Source organism: Salvelinus alpinus, chromosome 1 (genome assembly GCF_045679555.1).
Source record: "Salvelinus alpinus chromosome 1, SLU_Salpinus.1, whole genome shotgun sequence".
Classification (NCBI taxonomy): Eukaryota; Metazoa; Chordata; class Actinopteri; order Salmoniformes; family Salmonidae; genus Salvelinus; species Salvelinus alpinus.
The window spans coordinates 107093383-107109212 of NC_092086.1; the positions used below are offsets into that span (position 1 = coordinate 107093383).

General features: G+C 42.4%; 2 protein-coding genes across 4 annotated transcripts in view; both read left to right on the forward strand.

The window, feature by feature from the left end:
* Nucleotides 1–7785: 7785 nt before the first annotated feature.
* Nucleotides 7786–13167, forward strand: LOC139538008 (zinc finger and BTB domain-containing protein 26-like). The gene is made up of 3 exons (XM_071339935.1): nucleotides 7786–7960; nucleotides 8296–9401; nucleotides 9632–13167. Exons 2-3 carry the CDS (start codon nucleotides 8319–8321, stop codon nucleotides 9821–9823), a joined length of 1275 nt encoding a protein of 424 aa, XP_071196036.1. The 5' UTR covers nucleotides 7786–7960; nucleotides 8296–8318; the 3' UTR covers nucleotides 9824–13167.
* Nucleotides 13168–14778: 1611 nt separating this feature from the next.
* The window catches only part of LOC139537966 (roquin-2-like), a 48149-nt gene continuing 47097 nt past the window's right edge, over nucleotides 14779–15830 (forward strand). Inside the window, exon 1 of one of the 3 annotated variants that reach the window (XM_071339895.1) lies at nucleotides 14779–15154. The gene's annotated coding sequence lies outside the window, so the exon portion shown is untranslated. The remainder of the gene's footprint in view (nucleotides 15155–15830) is intronic. The other 2 variants (XM_071339904.1, XM_071339887.1) reach the window with 2 other exon arrangements.

The window sequence follows — 15830 nt, forward strand, 5'->3', positions numbered from 1 at the left end:
CATTGGAAAAACCATTAGGTGTTTCATTAAGTATATAGGGTGGTTTTTCTGGTTTTGGGTTGTGAGGTATGAGACAGAGGTGCCGTCTAAATAATGTTTTACTAAATGACTGACTGACTTCAACAGACAAACAGCTTTTACAATGACAAGTTCATGATCTCCATCAAATGCAAGTCAGCTGAGTCCAAAAACTGTGTTGCTGAAATACATTGTTGTGAATGTAAAGCAGTGTGTTGCTGAGCTACACAGATGTAATTACATAATCATTAACTGCAGAAACCATTATGCTGTCACCTTGGCATCAGTTATTTATGGGAAGATAATCTGTGAAAGCAAAAAATGTGTCTAAATATGCGGTAGGAGAGGGCTGTTTGTAAGTAGGTGTGGGTCTGTCCGGGTCTGTGAGGGTCTGTCCGGGTCTGTGAGGGTCTGTCCGGGTCTGTGTGGGTCTGTCCCGGTCTGTGTGGGTCTGTCCAGGTCTGTGTGGGTCTGTGTGGGTCTTTGTGGGTCTGTCCGGGTCTGTGAGGGTCTGTCCGGGTCTGTGTGGGTCTTTGTGGGTCTGTCCCGGTCTGTGTGGGTCTGTCCAGGTCTGTGTGGGTCTGTCTAGGTCTGTGTGGGTCTGTGTGGGTCTTTGTGGGTCTGTCCCGGTCTGTGAGGGTCTGTCCGGGTCTGTGTGGGTCTGTCCAGGTCTGTGTGGGTCTGTGTGGGTCTTTGTGGGTCTGTCCCGGTCTGTGTGGGTCTGTCCCGGTCTGTGTGGGTCTGTCCAGGTCTGTGTGGACTACACAGACCCACACAGACTCACACAGACTCACACAGACCTGGACAGACCCACATAGACCCACACAGACCTGGACAGACCCACACAGACCGGGACAGACCCACAAAGACCCACACAGACCCGGATAGTCATGTATGATCATGTATACTCATGTATGGTCTTGTATAGTTATGTATGTGTGTGTTGCTTCCAAAGCTCTCCATCAACACAGGGGAGTGGTCACAGTCAGACATTGAGCCCTTCTTGGGAGGTGATTGTCTCTCTGGACACTAATCACTGTCACAATGAACAATTATTGGAAATATGAGTGTGTCTGCTTGTCTCTTTCCTCTACTGTACCATCCTCAACCAGCCAAGCCACACGGGCTGAGGAGATCAGGGTGTGTGTGGGACTTTCCCAGCAACAAACCCTCTAAGCTCCCTGACACACATCAGAGAAGGGACTGACTGATGAGGGTGGGCGCCACACTATGTGCCCAGCCCAACGTTTCTCCTTCCTTCCATCCTTAATAACGGCCACTTTCAGAGATCTGTTAAACCCTACTATTGGCAAGGCGTGAGCTGAGGCAGACTGAGAGGAATGTGAGGCATAGTATATGTAACAGTATAACTTTAAACCATCCCCTCGCCCCGACCTCGGGCGCGAACCAGGGACCCTCTGCACACATCAATAACTGACACCCACGAAGCGTCGTTACCCATCGCTCCACAAAAGCCGCGGCCCTTGCAGAGCAAGGGGAAACCCTACTTAAATCTCAGAGCAAGTGACGTAACTGATTGAAACGCTACTAGCGCGTACCCGCTAACTAGCTAGCCATTTCACATCCGTTACACTCACCCCCCTTTCAACCTCCTCCTTTTCCGCAGCAACCAGTGATCCGGGTCAACAGCATCAATGTAACAGTATAACTTTACGGCGTCCCCTCGCCCCGACACGGGCGCGAACCAGGGACCCTCTGCACACATCAACAACGGTCGCCCACGAAGCATCGTTACCCATCGCTCCACAAAGGCCACGGCCCTTGCAGAGCAAGGGGAAACCCTACTTAAATCTCAGAGCAAGTGACGTAACTGATTGAAACGCTACTAGCGCGTACCCGCTAACTAGCTAGCCATTTCACATCCGTTACATATAGCCAGACATAGTATAGGAGAGATTCCGTCCCTCTCTCATTCATAAGTTTATGATAAACAGACGTCTATGACAGATGTCTATGACAGATGTTCGTTCGTCTGTCTGTCTGTCATAGGCATCTATCTATCATAAACTATCTATCTATCACAAACAGACAGGTGTGTTTCAGAAGACACTATAAACATGTACACGTTGCCTGTGTGTGCAGTCGTGTGTGACACACCTGTCCTAAGGAGATGTGTCTGTCTGGGTGGTGCACCACAACATGAGCCTCTGGAAGCCTTATTGATGAGCCAGATTAAGGCCTGTATAATGACTGTGTAATAATGACTGTGCAGTAATGTTTGGCAATGACTGTTATTATTATTATGGTGGTGATGAACAACACCTTCCCTTGTCTCTCTGTCTGGGTTCTGCCTACAGTAGAGTTTCTCCGGAGGTCAGATCAGGTCTTGGAAGTCTGAGGCTATTGTTGTTTCTTAAGAGGCTCCAGTCAACAAATTAGACTATAGTTAATTCAATATATCATTCATCTTCAATCCCTTGTCCCGATATGAAAGGTAAATAATTACTACAACTTGACCCAGCTTGTCAAAGCTGTGATGCTGATCAGACATTTCTTTTCTACAACTCAACAGACATAGAGAAACAGGTCTCGGCATGCTTCTCCACATCATTATATTTTGGGTCCTCGTAATCTACTGGACCACTAAGGATGGGGAAAATACCTGAAGTGTGACCTCAGACACAATACCTTATGATCTGTGTTTTACCTGGATGAGATGTAACCAGACTGTTCTCATGTGTCTGTCTGTCTGTCTGTCTGTCTGTCTGTCTGTCTGTCTGTCTGTCTGTCTGTCTGTCTGTCTGTCTGTCTGTCTGTCTGTCTGTCTGTCTGTCTGTCTGTCTGTCTGTCTGTCTGTCTGTCTGTCTGTCTGTCTGTCTGTCTGTCTGTCTGTCTGTCTGTCTGTCTGTCTGTCTGCCTGCCTGCCTGCCTGCCTGCCTGCCTGCCTGCCTGCCTGCCTGCCTATCTGCCTGCCTGTCTGCCTGTCTGTCTGCCTATTTGTCCGCATAGGGAGTTCTGACGATCAGGAACCTATTGTTTAGGATTAGCTATGCCAAAGCAAACACCTAGCTTTTGTAAAAGGTCATTACCATCTAATACAGATATGTGAAAACATCCCCAAAGTATTAGAAAACAAAAACAAACCATATAATGGTCTTGTAATTTACTCATGTTTGGCGATACTGTACTTGAGAATGTTTTTAACTGGAAATACTTCCACTCATTAAGGTGTCATCATCATCATCACTTTGTAAAAGAACATGGTCACAACAAGGATCAACATGAACTTTAAACCAAACAGAGACAGGTGGGAGACAGAGGAATCATACGGAGGTCGACACCACATACCCCCCTCTGACTGGTACAGTGTAAAGACTACGGCTCTCCCACACTACCTCCGGAGGTCTACACCACATACCCCCTCTGACTGGTACAGTGTAAAGACTACAGCTCTCCCACACTACCTCCGGAGGTCTACACCACATACCCCGCTCTGACTGGTACAGTGTAAAGACTACAGCTCTCCCACACTACCTCCGGAGGTCTACACCACATACCCCCCTCTGACTGGTACAGTGTAAAGACTACGGCTCTCCCACACTACCTCTGGAGGTCTACACCACATACCCCCTCTGACTGGTACAGTGTAAAGACTACGGCTCTCCCACACTACCTCCGGAGGTCTACACCACATACCCCCCTCTGACTGGTACAGTGTAAAGACTACGGCTCTCTCACACTACCTCCGGAGGTCTACACCACATACCCCCTCTGACTGGTACAGTGTAAAGACTACGGCTCTCCCACACTACCTCCGGAGGTCTACACCACATACCCCCTCTGACTGGTACAGTGTAAAGACTACAGCTCTCCCACACTACCTCCGGAGGTCTACACCACATACCCCCCTCTGACTGGTACAGTGTAAAGACTACGGCTCTCACACCACATTTTACCTTAACTACCTTAATACCTGTAGACAACATTTTTGCTCTGTTAGTCAAATTGAAAATGAAAGGCTTTTAAAATAGCCACACATTTGTGAATCATTGCATTAATCAGGTGTGAAACACTAAGTGCAATACGGTTTAGATGTGAAGCTCCTGTATAGATTGAATTGCTATTCTTATGTCCAGGGGCGCAACTTTGCTTTTAGAAGTGGGGGGGACAGTTGTTTTCTTTTGGATTTTTCATCAAGTTGGATAAACACCCCAAACAGGTTTCCTGACCGCTCAGAGGCGTCCACATGGTCCTAAAGCACACAGTTGCCTCGTTTTTATCACATTCCAATGATAAAACTGGGAGGGACAAAAATGCAATTTCAGAATGAGGGCTGGACAAGTCCCCCCCCCCCGTCCTATAGTATTTACGGTATAATAGCAGCACTCACACATTAGGCAGGAATGTGGCTTTGGCCACATCACATCCAAGGCTAATGTAAACAGAAAAGTTGCAAATCTGATGTTGAAATCAAATCAAATCAAATTGTATTTGTCACATGCGCCGAATACAACAGTGAAATTACAGTGAAATGCTTACTTACAAGTCCTTAACCAACAATGCAGTTTTAAGAAGAAAACATTTGAAATATAACTAATCAATAAGGAGCAACAATAAAATAACAGACGCGAGGTTATATACAGGGTGTTCCGGTACAGAGTCAATGTGGAGGCTATATACAGGGTGTTACGGTACAGAGTCAATGTGGAGGCTATATACAGGGGGTACCGGTACAGAGTCGATGTGGAGGCTATATACAGGGTGTTACGGTACAGAGTCAATGTGGAGGCTATATACAGGGGGTTCCGGTACAGAGTCAATGTGGAGGTTATATACAGGGTGTTACGGTACAGAGTCAATGTGGAGGCTATATACAGGGTGTTACGGTACAGAGTCAATGTGGAGGCTATATACAGGGGGTTCCGGTACAGAGTCAATGTGGAGGCTATATACAGGGTGTTACGGTACAGAGTCAATGTGGAGGCTATATACAGAGGGTACCGGTACAGAGTCAATGTGGAGGCTATATACAGGGTGTTCCGGTACAGAGTCAATGTGTGGGGGTACAGGCTAGTCGAGGTAATTGAGGTAATATGTACATGTAGGTAGAGGTAAAGTGACTATGCATAGATAATAACAGAGGATAGCAGCAGTGTAAAAATGGGGAGTGGGGACAATGCAAATAGTCCTGGTAGCCATTTGATTAGCTGTTCAAGTCTTATGGCTTGGGGGTACAAGCTGTTATTATGAAGCCTTTTTGACCTGCACTTAGAGAGATACAGTAGATCTCACTAGACATATTTTACTCATGAAAACCCACCCATAGAGGGTGACAGGTGTGTTGTTGAGGCCCTTACAGTTTCAGAGAAGCTTGTGAGAGGCTGACTGGATTGAGACAGTCCACCCTAAAGTGGAGAAAAGTCCTAATCGTTTGGCCTTGAAGTCATCACTATGATTCCAGGTGGCTCCTAACAGATCTTATGAGGTCTGGTGGATTGGTGAGATCAGGGAAAGGCCAGGAAGAAGTGAACCTCTCACAGTATTTGGTCCCTTCAGGGTTGTGTCATCACTGTTGGACTATTTGACTCACATGTTCCCAGTATTACCTCAGAGGACAGCTCTCCAACCCAGTTCCAGGTGACCTATTTTTTATTTTTAAAAGTCAGTTAAGTTGAGAACAAATTCTTATTTTCAATGACAGCCTAGGAACAGTGTGTTAACTGCCTTGTTCAGGGGTAGAACAACAGATTTTTACCTTGTCAGCTCAGGGATTCGATCTTGCAACCTTTCGGTTACTAGTCCGACGCTCTAACCACTAGGCTACCTGCCACCCCTATAATGATATATATCTATTCTACAGCCTAGTCTGAATTGCCAGATTGAGGACATGTATTTTTTTCACAAAGTAGTGTAGTATTATTCACAAATGTAAATTGTCTTCATCGGGCTTCCTTAAGCTGAGAACATTGTGTAGAGATTGCTTTGAAGTCTGTGAAAGTTTGTACGGTAAATCTACAGTCTAGTCTGAATACTCAGATAGAGGAAAATGCATGTTTTTAAACGAGACGAATAATCAATATTCACAAAAATAATGTAGCATTCACAACTTTAAACTGCCTGTAAGCCCCAAGGCAAGATTGTTACTGTCGCATCATCAGACTAGGCCAGTTACAGGCTTTTCTCCTTCAAGCCATTAGCTCCTTGAGGAATATACTATCTATTATTGTCAGAGAAACAATCAAACGTCTATGGTTGTTGTCAGAACAACAAAGGCATTTAAGACTAAAAGAGAGCTGGGTTTTGATGTTCAACCACAGCCATGATTAGCCGACAGGGACAGCTGTGCTCCCGATCCCATATCCACCTGTTTGACCAGCACTCGCCTTGATCAACTATCAATTCAAATCAAATCAAATTGTATTTGTCACATGTGCCGAATACAACAGGTATAGTAGACCTTACTGTGACATGCTTACTTACAAGCCCTTGACCAACAATGCAGTTTTAAGAAAATATTTACGAAATAAACTAAAGTAAAAAATAAAATAAAAATGAAAAAATGAAAGAACAATAACAAGGCTATAGAGGGGGTACCGGTACCGAGTCAATGTGCGGGGGTAGAGGTTAGTGGAGGTCATTTGTACATGTAGGTAGGGGTATATTGACTGTGCATAGATAATAAACAGTAGCAGCTGGGGGGGTGTCAATGTAAATAGTTCAGGTGGCCATTTGATTAATTGTTCAGCAGTCTTATGGCTTGGGGGTAGAAGACTGCAATGAACTGTTATTTCCTTGGCAGCTCCTTACCTAGCCTACATTTTTGCCTTTATGTGGAACAACTCACAGAGCTCTTTGAAATGAGATGTTCTGGTCCCTCTTGGTCAGTTCAGAGAGATGATCAGAGACCTCTATGTTGAAAAATGTGTCTGTTTTTCTTCATATGTTTTGTAATTGTGTATATTGTATGTTGTATATATATGTTTGATGTATTTATGCAGGGCTCATCTGAAAAAGAGAGCCTAGTCTCAGTATAGCTTCCCTGTCCAAATACAGGTTTAATAATAATAATAACCTAATTTGTAAAGAAATTACAAGAATGCTTCAGGGGATATACTGTAGCTACAAATATAACGCCCTAAGGCAAATTCTGCAAGAAAAAGTATTAAGTTAATGCTAGCCAGATAGACTGAGATGTATATATACATATATACACACAATCATCTCAATCTATTTTTTTGGGAATCAAGCAGATATATTGTAGGGACTCAGTGTGTCTCTCATCTGGTGAAGGTAGTCATTTACAGCAGACACTTGATCATTGGCTTGCCTCAATGGCTGCTCTATTGTTTGTGTGGACTGCCCTCTGGTGGTGAAACCTTGACATGACAGCAGATAAATAATACAACCGTTACTTTTGCTACTTTTGTTATTTCATCATATTCCATTACATGTATTCAGTAGGTCGATGAAATTATAAAAGACAAAGGTAAATTAGGTGAATTATCTTCAATACCTTGTAGGCTAACTGTGTTGTTATACTAGGTTGCAGGAGTGACACACATGATGAAGAATAATTACGTCATGATCTGAGGATTAAATGAGAGCCGCATGAGGTGGAACAATTTTAGAAACTCAGCGCATATCAAACATATCGTAGGAATGACATAATATTAACGTTAGTGTTCTCATCACCTGTCTGAGGGGACTAAGGCATTTCAGCATGCGCTCCTGCGCACAATAAACGAAGTGCGTGCGTTTGGAACGCCCAGGAAACAGGAAGTGATCCGCAAGCGACTCTCTTTTTTTTGTGAATGAGCGGTGCTCGCTTGATGATGCTTCAGAGATGCGGGGATGATTACAGACATTTGTCAGCCTACACAATTATAGACACCATATAATTCGTCACCCACCCTAGGCTACGTACTGTATTCAGGAGAAGGAAGAAGAGTAGACTAGGGACTCTACTTCATACTCATATCAGGCGAGTTTGAAATATGCAATCTCTTCTGCTGCATCATTCAACTACAACAATACACTGTCTGTAATTCATGACCAGATTGTTTTCGAACGTATTGTTCAGTTGATATTGTCGGATATGCAGTAGCACTCGTCATGAAGATACAAGATCCCCACATGAGAAAAAGCACATTTTCAGTCATTGACTGGCCTGTAACTTTTAGATAAATAAAATATCTCGTCTATAAAAAAAACGATGAGAAATATATTTACAAGCAAAATACGTTTTGTGTCACTAGAAAGGTCCCTCATAAACAGTAACAACTATGTAATGATGATGTTATAACATTGTAATTACAGAGAGAGAGAAGAGCACCACCACCATGTCATCGTCCTTCTCAGACACACTCCAGTTCCGTTTCTCCAGCCCCGTCCACGATGACTCCATCCTGCAAAAGATGAGCCTGCTGAGAGAGGACCGACGCTTCTGTGACGTCACCCTCGTCCTCGGATCAGGGTCGTTCCGCTTCCCGGGTCACCGGGTGGTTCTGGCGGCCTCCTCTGCTTTCCTCCGGGACCAGTTCCTGCTGCACGAGGGGAGCCGGGAGCTGCTGGTGACCGTGGTGCCCAGTGCGGAGGTGGGCCGTCGGCTGCTCCTGTCCTGTTACACAGGCCACCTGGAGGTCCCTCTGAGGGAGCTGGTCAGCTATCTGACGGCAGCGAGCGCACTGCAGATGAGCCACGTGGTGGAGAGGTGTGCCCAGGCCGTCTCTCAGTACCTGGACCCCACCCTGGCCCATCTGAAGCTGGAGAGGAGCCCAGAGACTGAGGGGACCCCTCCACCACCACCAGACAGCGTTAAACCCCAACCCAGCTCAGCATGTCTGGACGAGGGGGAGATGGAGGGGGAGACCCAGGAGGACCCAGAGGACAGGGACCACAGCCTGACCTCAGAAGACACTCTGGACAGTGTCCACATGGTACACACTAACAGCACGTACCCTTACAGCCCGTACCCTTATCCGACGGGCGCCCACAGACGCAAGCAGCGCCCACCCACGCCATGCAGAGAGTATAGGAAGAGGACCTTCCACCCAGCAGGAAGTCCTGACCATAGCAGTTCAGGATTGGCTGACAGCTCCCAGGACCAGGAAGTGGGCGGGGACTCTGGAGAGGACATATACATGCTTGCTGCTCGTCATATGCAGGGGGTTGGGGGCGGGTCTCCCGAGACCTCCTTCAGAGTTCTGACGGGGGCAGAGTTTTCAGGACGGGAGCAGGAGATGCTCCTCCAGAGACCCTACCTGTGCAGGAAGTGTGACCGAGGGTTCCACCACCTGGACAGCTACGTGGGACACCTAAAGGAACACAGGCTCTACCCGTGTCTTCTCTGTGGGAAGAGCTTCAGCCAGAAAAGCAACCTGACCCGACACATCAGGGTTCACACAGGGGTCAAGCCTTTCCAGGTGAGTGGAACACATCCCTCCACCTTTACTGTGTTTAAAGCACTTTGAGCATCTTGACAAGCTCCTATGTGACTCAGTTGGTAAGCGTGTGGGGCTGTCAATGCCAGGGTTGTGAGATGTATAAGATGTATTTTAGAATTGTTTGTATGTAATGTATTGTAATCTGCTTTGGATGTAACTGTCTGCTAAATTTCATATATTATTATTTTATTACTATACTATTATTCCAGTGCCCGCTTTGCCACAAGACCTTTTCCCAGAAGGCCACGCTGCAAGACCACCTTAACCTCCACACAGGGGACAAGCCACACAAGTGCAACTACTGCGCCATCCATTTCGCACACAAACCAGGCCTCCGGCGCCACCTCAAGGACATCCATGGCAAGAGCAGCCTTCAGAACATGTTTGAGGAGGTGGTGTGAGCCTGGCAGCTGCTGGACTTCTGCAGCAAGAGACTTCTGAGTTAAGCATACCAGTGCCTAAATTAAAACTACAAAGAATTAGAACTACAAAGAATTAAAACTACAGAGAATTAGAACTACAAAGAATTAAACCTACAGAGAATTAGAACTACAAAGAATTAAAACTGCAAAGAATTTGAACTACAAAGAAGTAAAACTACAGAGAATTAGAACTACAAATAATTAGAACTACATATAATTAGAACTACAAATAGTTAAAACTACAAAGAATTTGAACTACAAAGAATTTGAACTACAAAGAATTTGAACTACAAAGAATTAGAACTACAAACAATTTAAACTACAAATAATTAGAACTACAAAGACAAGGAGGAAACTAGTGTAAATGTATTGCACTCAATGTGTATATATGCCAGTATATATTCAACTTGTCTGCCTCTTTAATGATGTAGGTAGAGTTTTAGCACAGACCAATGTCTAAATGAAAACTATGTAGAAGAGCAGGCCAGGAGGGAGAAGTAGACTAAACTAGAGTGGATTGAAAAGATATTGACGTCAAAAGTTCTCGAAATGACCAACTGGAGATGATCTTTCACTAGTTTGCCTCTTTCCTAATGTGATGTTTTTGCACTTTATTTTCTCCCCCCATCCAGAGACTCTAATGTGGTGTTTTTGCACTTTATTTTCTCCCCCCATCCAGAGACTCTAATGTGGTGTTTTTGCACTTTATTTTCTCCCCCCATCCAGAGACTCTAATGTGGTGTTTTTGCACTTTATTTTCTCCCCCCATCCAGAGACTCTAATGAGTGTTTTGATGGACGAGCACAGGAACATACAGAATCAGTCACCAAACTGTAGCTACATCACTGCTATTTATATTTCTGTGCATTAGTGTGTGTACCCACAAGTGTGTGTGTGTGTGTGTGTGTGTGTGTGTGTGTGTGTGTGTGTGTGTGTGTGTGTGTGTGTGTGTGTGTGTGTGTGTGTGTGTGTGTGTGTGTGTGTGTGTGTGTGTGTGTGTACTGTAAGAGAATGTGTCCACCTGTCTGTGTTTCTGTACGATAGATATCTGCTGCTTTGATATATGGTCGTGACGCACAACACCTCGAAGGATCCCATGTGTGTGTTATTAAGATGATGTCATTAAGATGATGTCATTAAGATGATGTCATTAAGATGATGTCATTAAGATGATGTCATTAAGATGTTGTTAAGATGATGTCATTAAGATGATGTTATTAAGATGATGTCATTAAGATGATGTCATTAAGATGATGTCATTAAGAGGATGTTATTAAGATGATGTTGTTAAGATGATGTCATTAAGATGATGTCATTAAGAGGATGTTATTAAGATGATGTTGTTAAGATGATGTCATTAAGATGATGTTATTAAGATGATGTCATTAAGATGATGTTGTTAAGATGATGTCATTAAGATGATGTTATTAAGATGATGTTATTAAGATGATGTCATTAAGATGATGTTGTTAAGATGATGTCATTAAGATGATGTTATTAAGATGATGTCATTAAGATGATGTTGTTAAGATGATGTTATTAAGAGGATGTTGTTAAGATGATGTTATTAAGATGATGTCATTAAGATGATGTCATTAAGAGGATGTTATTAAGATGATGTTGTTAAGATGATGTTATTAAGATGATGTCATTAAGATGATGTTGTTAAGATGATGTTGTTAAGATGATGTTGTTAAGATGATGTTATTAAGATGATGTCATTAAGATGATGTCATTAAGAGGATGTTATTAAGAGGATGTTGTTAAGATGATGTCATTAAGATGATGTTATTAAGATGATGTTATTAAGATGATGTCATTAAGATGATGTTATTAAGATGATGTTATTAAGATGATGTCATTAAGAGGATGTTATTAAGATGATGTCATTAAGATGATGTTATTAAGATGATGTTATTAAGATGATGTCATTAAGATGATGTCATTAAGATGATGTCATTAAGAGGATGTTATTAAGATGATGTTGTTAAGATGATGTCATTAAGATGATGTTATTAAGATGATGTTATTAAGATGATGTCATTAAGATGATGTTATTAAGATGATGTTATTAAGATGATGTCATTAAGATGATGTTATTAAGATGATGTTATTAAGATGATGTCATTAAGAGGATGTTATTAAGATGATGTCATTAAGATGATGTCATTAAGAGGATGTTATTAAGATGGTGTTGTTAAGATGATGTCATTAAGATGATGTTATTAAGATGATGTCATTAAGATGATGTCATTAAGAGGATGTTATTAAGAGGATGTTGTTAAGATGATGTCATTAAGATGATGTTGTTAAGATGATGTTGTTAAGATGATGTTGTTAAGATGATGCTGTTAAGATGATGTTATTAAGATGATGTCATTAAGATGATGTCATTAAGAGGATGTTATTAAGATGATGTTGTTAAGATGATGTCATTAAGATGATGTTATTAAGATGATGTCATTAAGATGATGTTATTAAGATGATGTTGTTAAGATGATGTTATTAAGATGATGTTGTTAAGATGATGTTGTTAAGATGATGTTATTAAGATGATGTTATTAAGATGATGTCATTAAGATGATGTTATTAAGAGGATGTCATTAAGATGATGTCATTTAGATGATGTCATTAAGATGATGTCATTAAGATGATGTCATTAAGATGATGTTATTAAGATGATGTTGTTAAGATGATGTTGTTAAGATGATGTCATTAAGAGGATGTTATTAAGAGGATGTTGTTAAGATGATGTTATTAAGAGGATGTTGTTAAGATGATGTTATTAAGATGATGTTGTTAAGATGATGTTATTAAGAGGATGTTGTTAAGATGATGTTGTTAAGAGGATGTTGTTAAGATGATGTTGTTAAGGTGATGTTGTTAAGATGATGTTGTTAAGATGATGTTGTTAAGATGATGTCATTAAGAGGATGTTATTAAGATGATGTCATTAAGATGATGTTGTTAAGGTGATGTTGTTAAGAGGATGTTTTGGTTTTACTACTTGAAGCACCTGTAAACATTGTAAACTGAAAATAATGAGGTAGTTTTATGCTGATTTAGAAATCAGACATTGCTAATTTTAGGTAATTTAGCAAATTTAACATTAGCTGTCTCTTTTCATATGAATATTGCATAATGTCTCATTGATTAAATGTGTGTCTGTTTAAATCAGCAGTTCTCTTGTCATGGTTGTAGATTTTTTAACTGCATACTGCGTTGTAGACTTTTATAGATGGCCACAAGGTGGCACGTGCAGTATTGGATGATGTGAATTTCATCTTTCTGACATTTCACTTGGAATAAAGAGTTTACTTGTAGACAGTCATTCTCCAAGAACACGTAATCATGGAATGTGTTGGTGTGTGTAGGAATGGAATGTATTAATCAATATGTTTTTTGCGTAAATGAGTACTCTACAATATGTTGGTGTTTCTGTGTGTTGGTCTGCAGGGCTATATGTTCTGCATGGGTAAGAGATGTAGAGTGAGGGAGGCAGTGGTATGCCCCAGTATATAACCTGAGTCATCTGTGTACCTCACTGAGCATCAGTATATAACCTGAGTCATCTGTGTACCTCACTGAGCATCAGTATATAACCTGAGTCATCTGTGTACCTCACTGAGCATCAGTATATAACCTGAGTCATCTGTGTACCTCACTGAGCATCAGTATATAACCTGAGTCATCTGTGTACCTCACTGAGCATCAGTATATAACCTGAGTCATCTGTGTACCTCACTGAGCATCAGTATATAACCTGAGTCATCTGTGTACCTCACTGAGCATCAGTATATAACCTGAGTCATCTGTGTACCTCACTGAGCCCCAGTATATAACCTGAGTCATCTGTGTACCTCACTGAGCCCCAGTATATAACCTGAGTCATCTGTGTACCTCACTGAGCATCAGTATATAACCTGAGTCATCTGTGTACCTCACTGAGCCCCAGTATATAACCTGAGTCATCTGTGTATTTCACTGAGCCCCAGTATATAACCTGAGTCATCTGTGTACTTCACTGAGCCCCAGTATATAACCTGAGTCATCTGTGTACTTCACTGAGCCCCTGTATATAACCTGAGTCATCTGTGTACCTCACTGAGCATCTACACTGTCTGAGTGGATACTCCTGCATGTCTGAGAGGGTTTCCTTGCTCTCTCTCCCCTCTTTAATCTCTCTCAGTCACTCTCTCCTCTTTCTCTTTTATCCCTTTGCTGGATAAATGTCAGCCTCACTCAGCTCAGTGCAACCCAACAATTCTCCCATGGTCCCCCCGGAGTACTGAGAGTGACACAGATCGACTGTAAAAGGGAGTAGTGTGTGTGTGTGCGTGCGTGCGTGCGTGCGTGCGTGCGTGCGTGCGTGCGTGTGTGTGTGTGTGTGTGCGTGCGTGTGTGTGTGTAAAGTGCTGTTTAGGACCGTTCCATTATTGAATGAGGAATGGAGGAGAGGAGAGAGGGGGAGTATTGGGCCTCTCTTTCTCCATCCTCTGAACTACGTTTCTGCTACTTCTAGAGCCATACTACAACCAGCCAAAACTTAGATTCCAGTATGGGCTCAATAACTAGGTTATTATAGGTAGGCTACAATCATGACACAGTAACAACTGATGATTTACTGAATGCTAGAAACATTCTGAATGCACTGCACTTTATCTTGCATTAGATTGTACTGTTAGACAAATAAGATTAGCAAGCAGAGACAGTGAGACGGTCAATTCGATAGGTGTCTGTCAATACAGCGCCAAAACCCGCTCAGAGCATTGTGTCTATAGGTCCTATCGCATCCCCTGTCTCTTTAAAAACGATGCGGTCCACGCCTCGAAAAGCGGCTTGTTCCGGCTTTGCCCCTTTACGTCTTTATCCTTGCCCATAATATGAAAATAGTACCACATACGCACAACCATAATAAACAAGGTGTCGAGGTAAATGTTCAATATATATTATTTTGTTCCGCTCGTTTTAACCCGAAACCCTATCCGGCTGATCAAGACGCGCCTGCTACCGGTACGCAGTTCAAAAACGGGAAGCGGAGTGATACAATACACACGATCGTTGTCCCTAGTTGTCAAACCAGGGGAGGGTAGGCTACCTGAGCGAACAAGTCGCGTAGGTTGGGAATGAATATAGAAATTGGACAAATAACTAATTTGATCTGCTGAAATGACAGTTTTCAATGCGGGATCTATATCATTTAGTTGATTACTGCTGTTCCATTGCAGCAGCTGCTGAATTTTTTTCTTCCGTTTGTTCTCTTGGACGATAAAAAGATGATCATTATAGTACTCCGTTACAGTGCCTAAGGTAAGTGACAGAAAGAGGCGCGACTTTCAGCTGGTTGTCCATTTCTGATTTGTTTGTGTTGCATGCTGCTAAAACGCTAGGCGAATGGCTGTACAATTTGGATGTGGAATCATGTAGTAAATGCAATTTATTTCGGAAATATTGGTGACTTAGCATTTTCTTTAGGGGAATTCATATTTATGCATCGAAAGTGCAGCCCAGTGTTATCATGAAGTCAATGAGAAAAAGAACAAATAAACAATTGCATCTTCATCTATTGGAAATAGAGCTATTATTCAATCAGGCTCTTTTCACAGAGGCATCAACAGATTCATGTTAGACAATGTTACACAAACTGGCTGTCCAATGAAGTTGCATAACAAAATGCAGGCTCCAATAATTATTGTTGCACCTACTTCCGTGTACAGTCAGATCTCTCACGAGTGATATGTGCCAGTGTCACCCACCCACCGCCAAGGTATTGATGCCAGGCTGAATACAGTCTGAAAAGGCCTTCTTAAATCAAAATGAATACAGTCTGATATACAGCATATCATGTGCCCCAGGCCTAATATCACAAGGCCTACAATTGTAAAGTTGCACTTATAGTTGTGTTTATAGAGGACTGCAGTTATTCTGTTCCAAAATGAGAATAACAAATGGTTAATTTAATTTAATAGTCTAATATTAACCCTGA

Excerpts from the sequence above, each read along its gene's own strand:
- LOC139538008 (XM_071339935.1), top strand. The coding sequence starts at position 8,319 with ATGTCATCGTCCTTCTCAGACACACTCCAGTTCCGTTTCTCCAGCCCC. Across the intron at positions 9,402-9,631 it reads CAGGGGTCAAGCCTTTCCAG|TGCCCGCTTTGCCACAAGAC; the intron begins GTGAGTGGAACA and ends CTATTATTCCAG.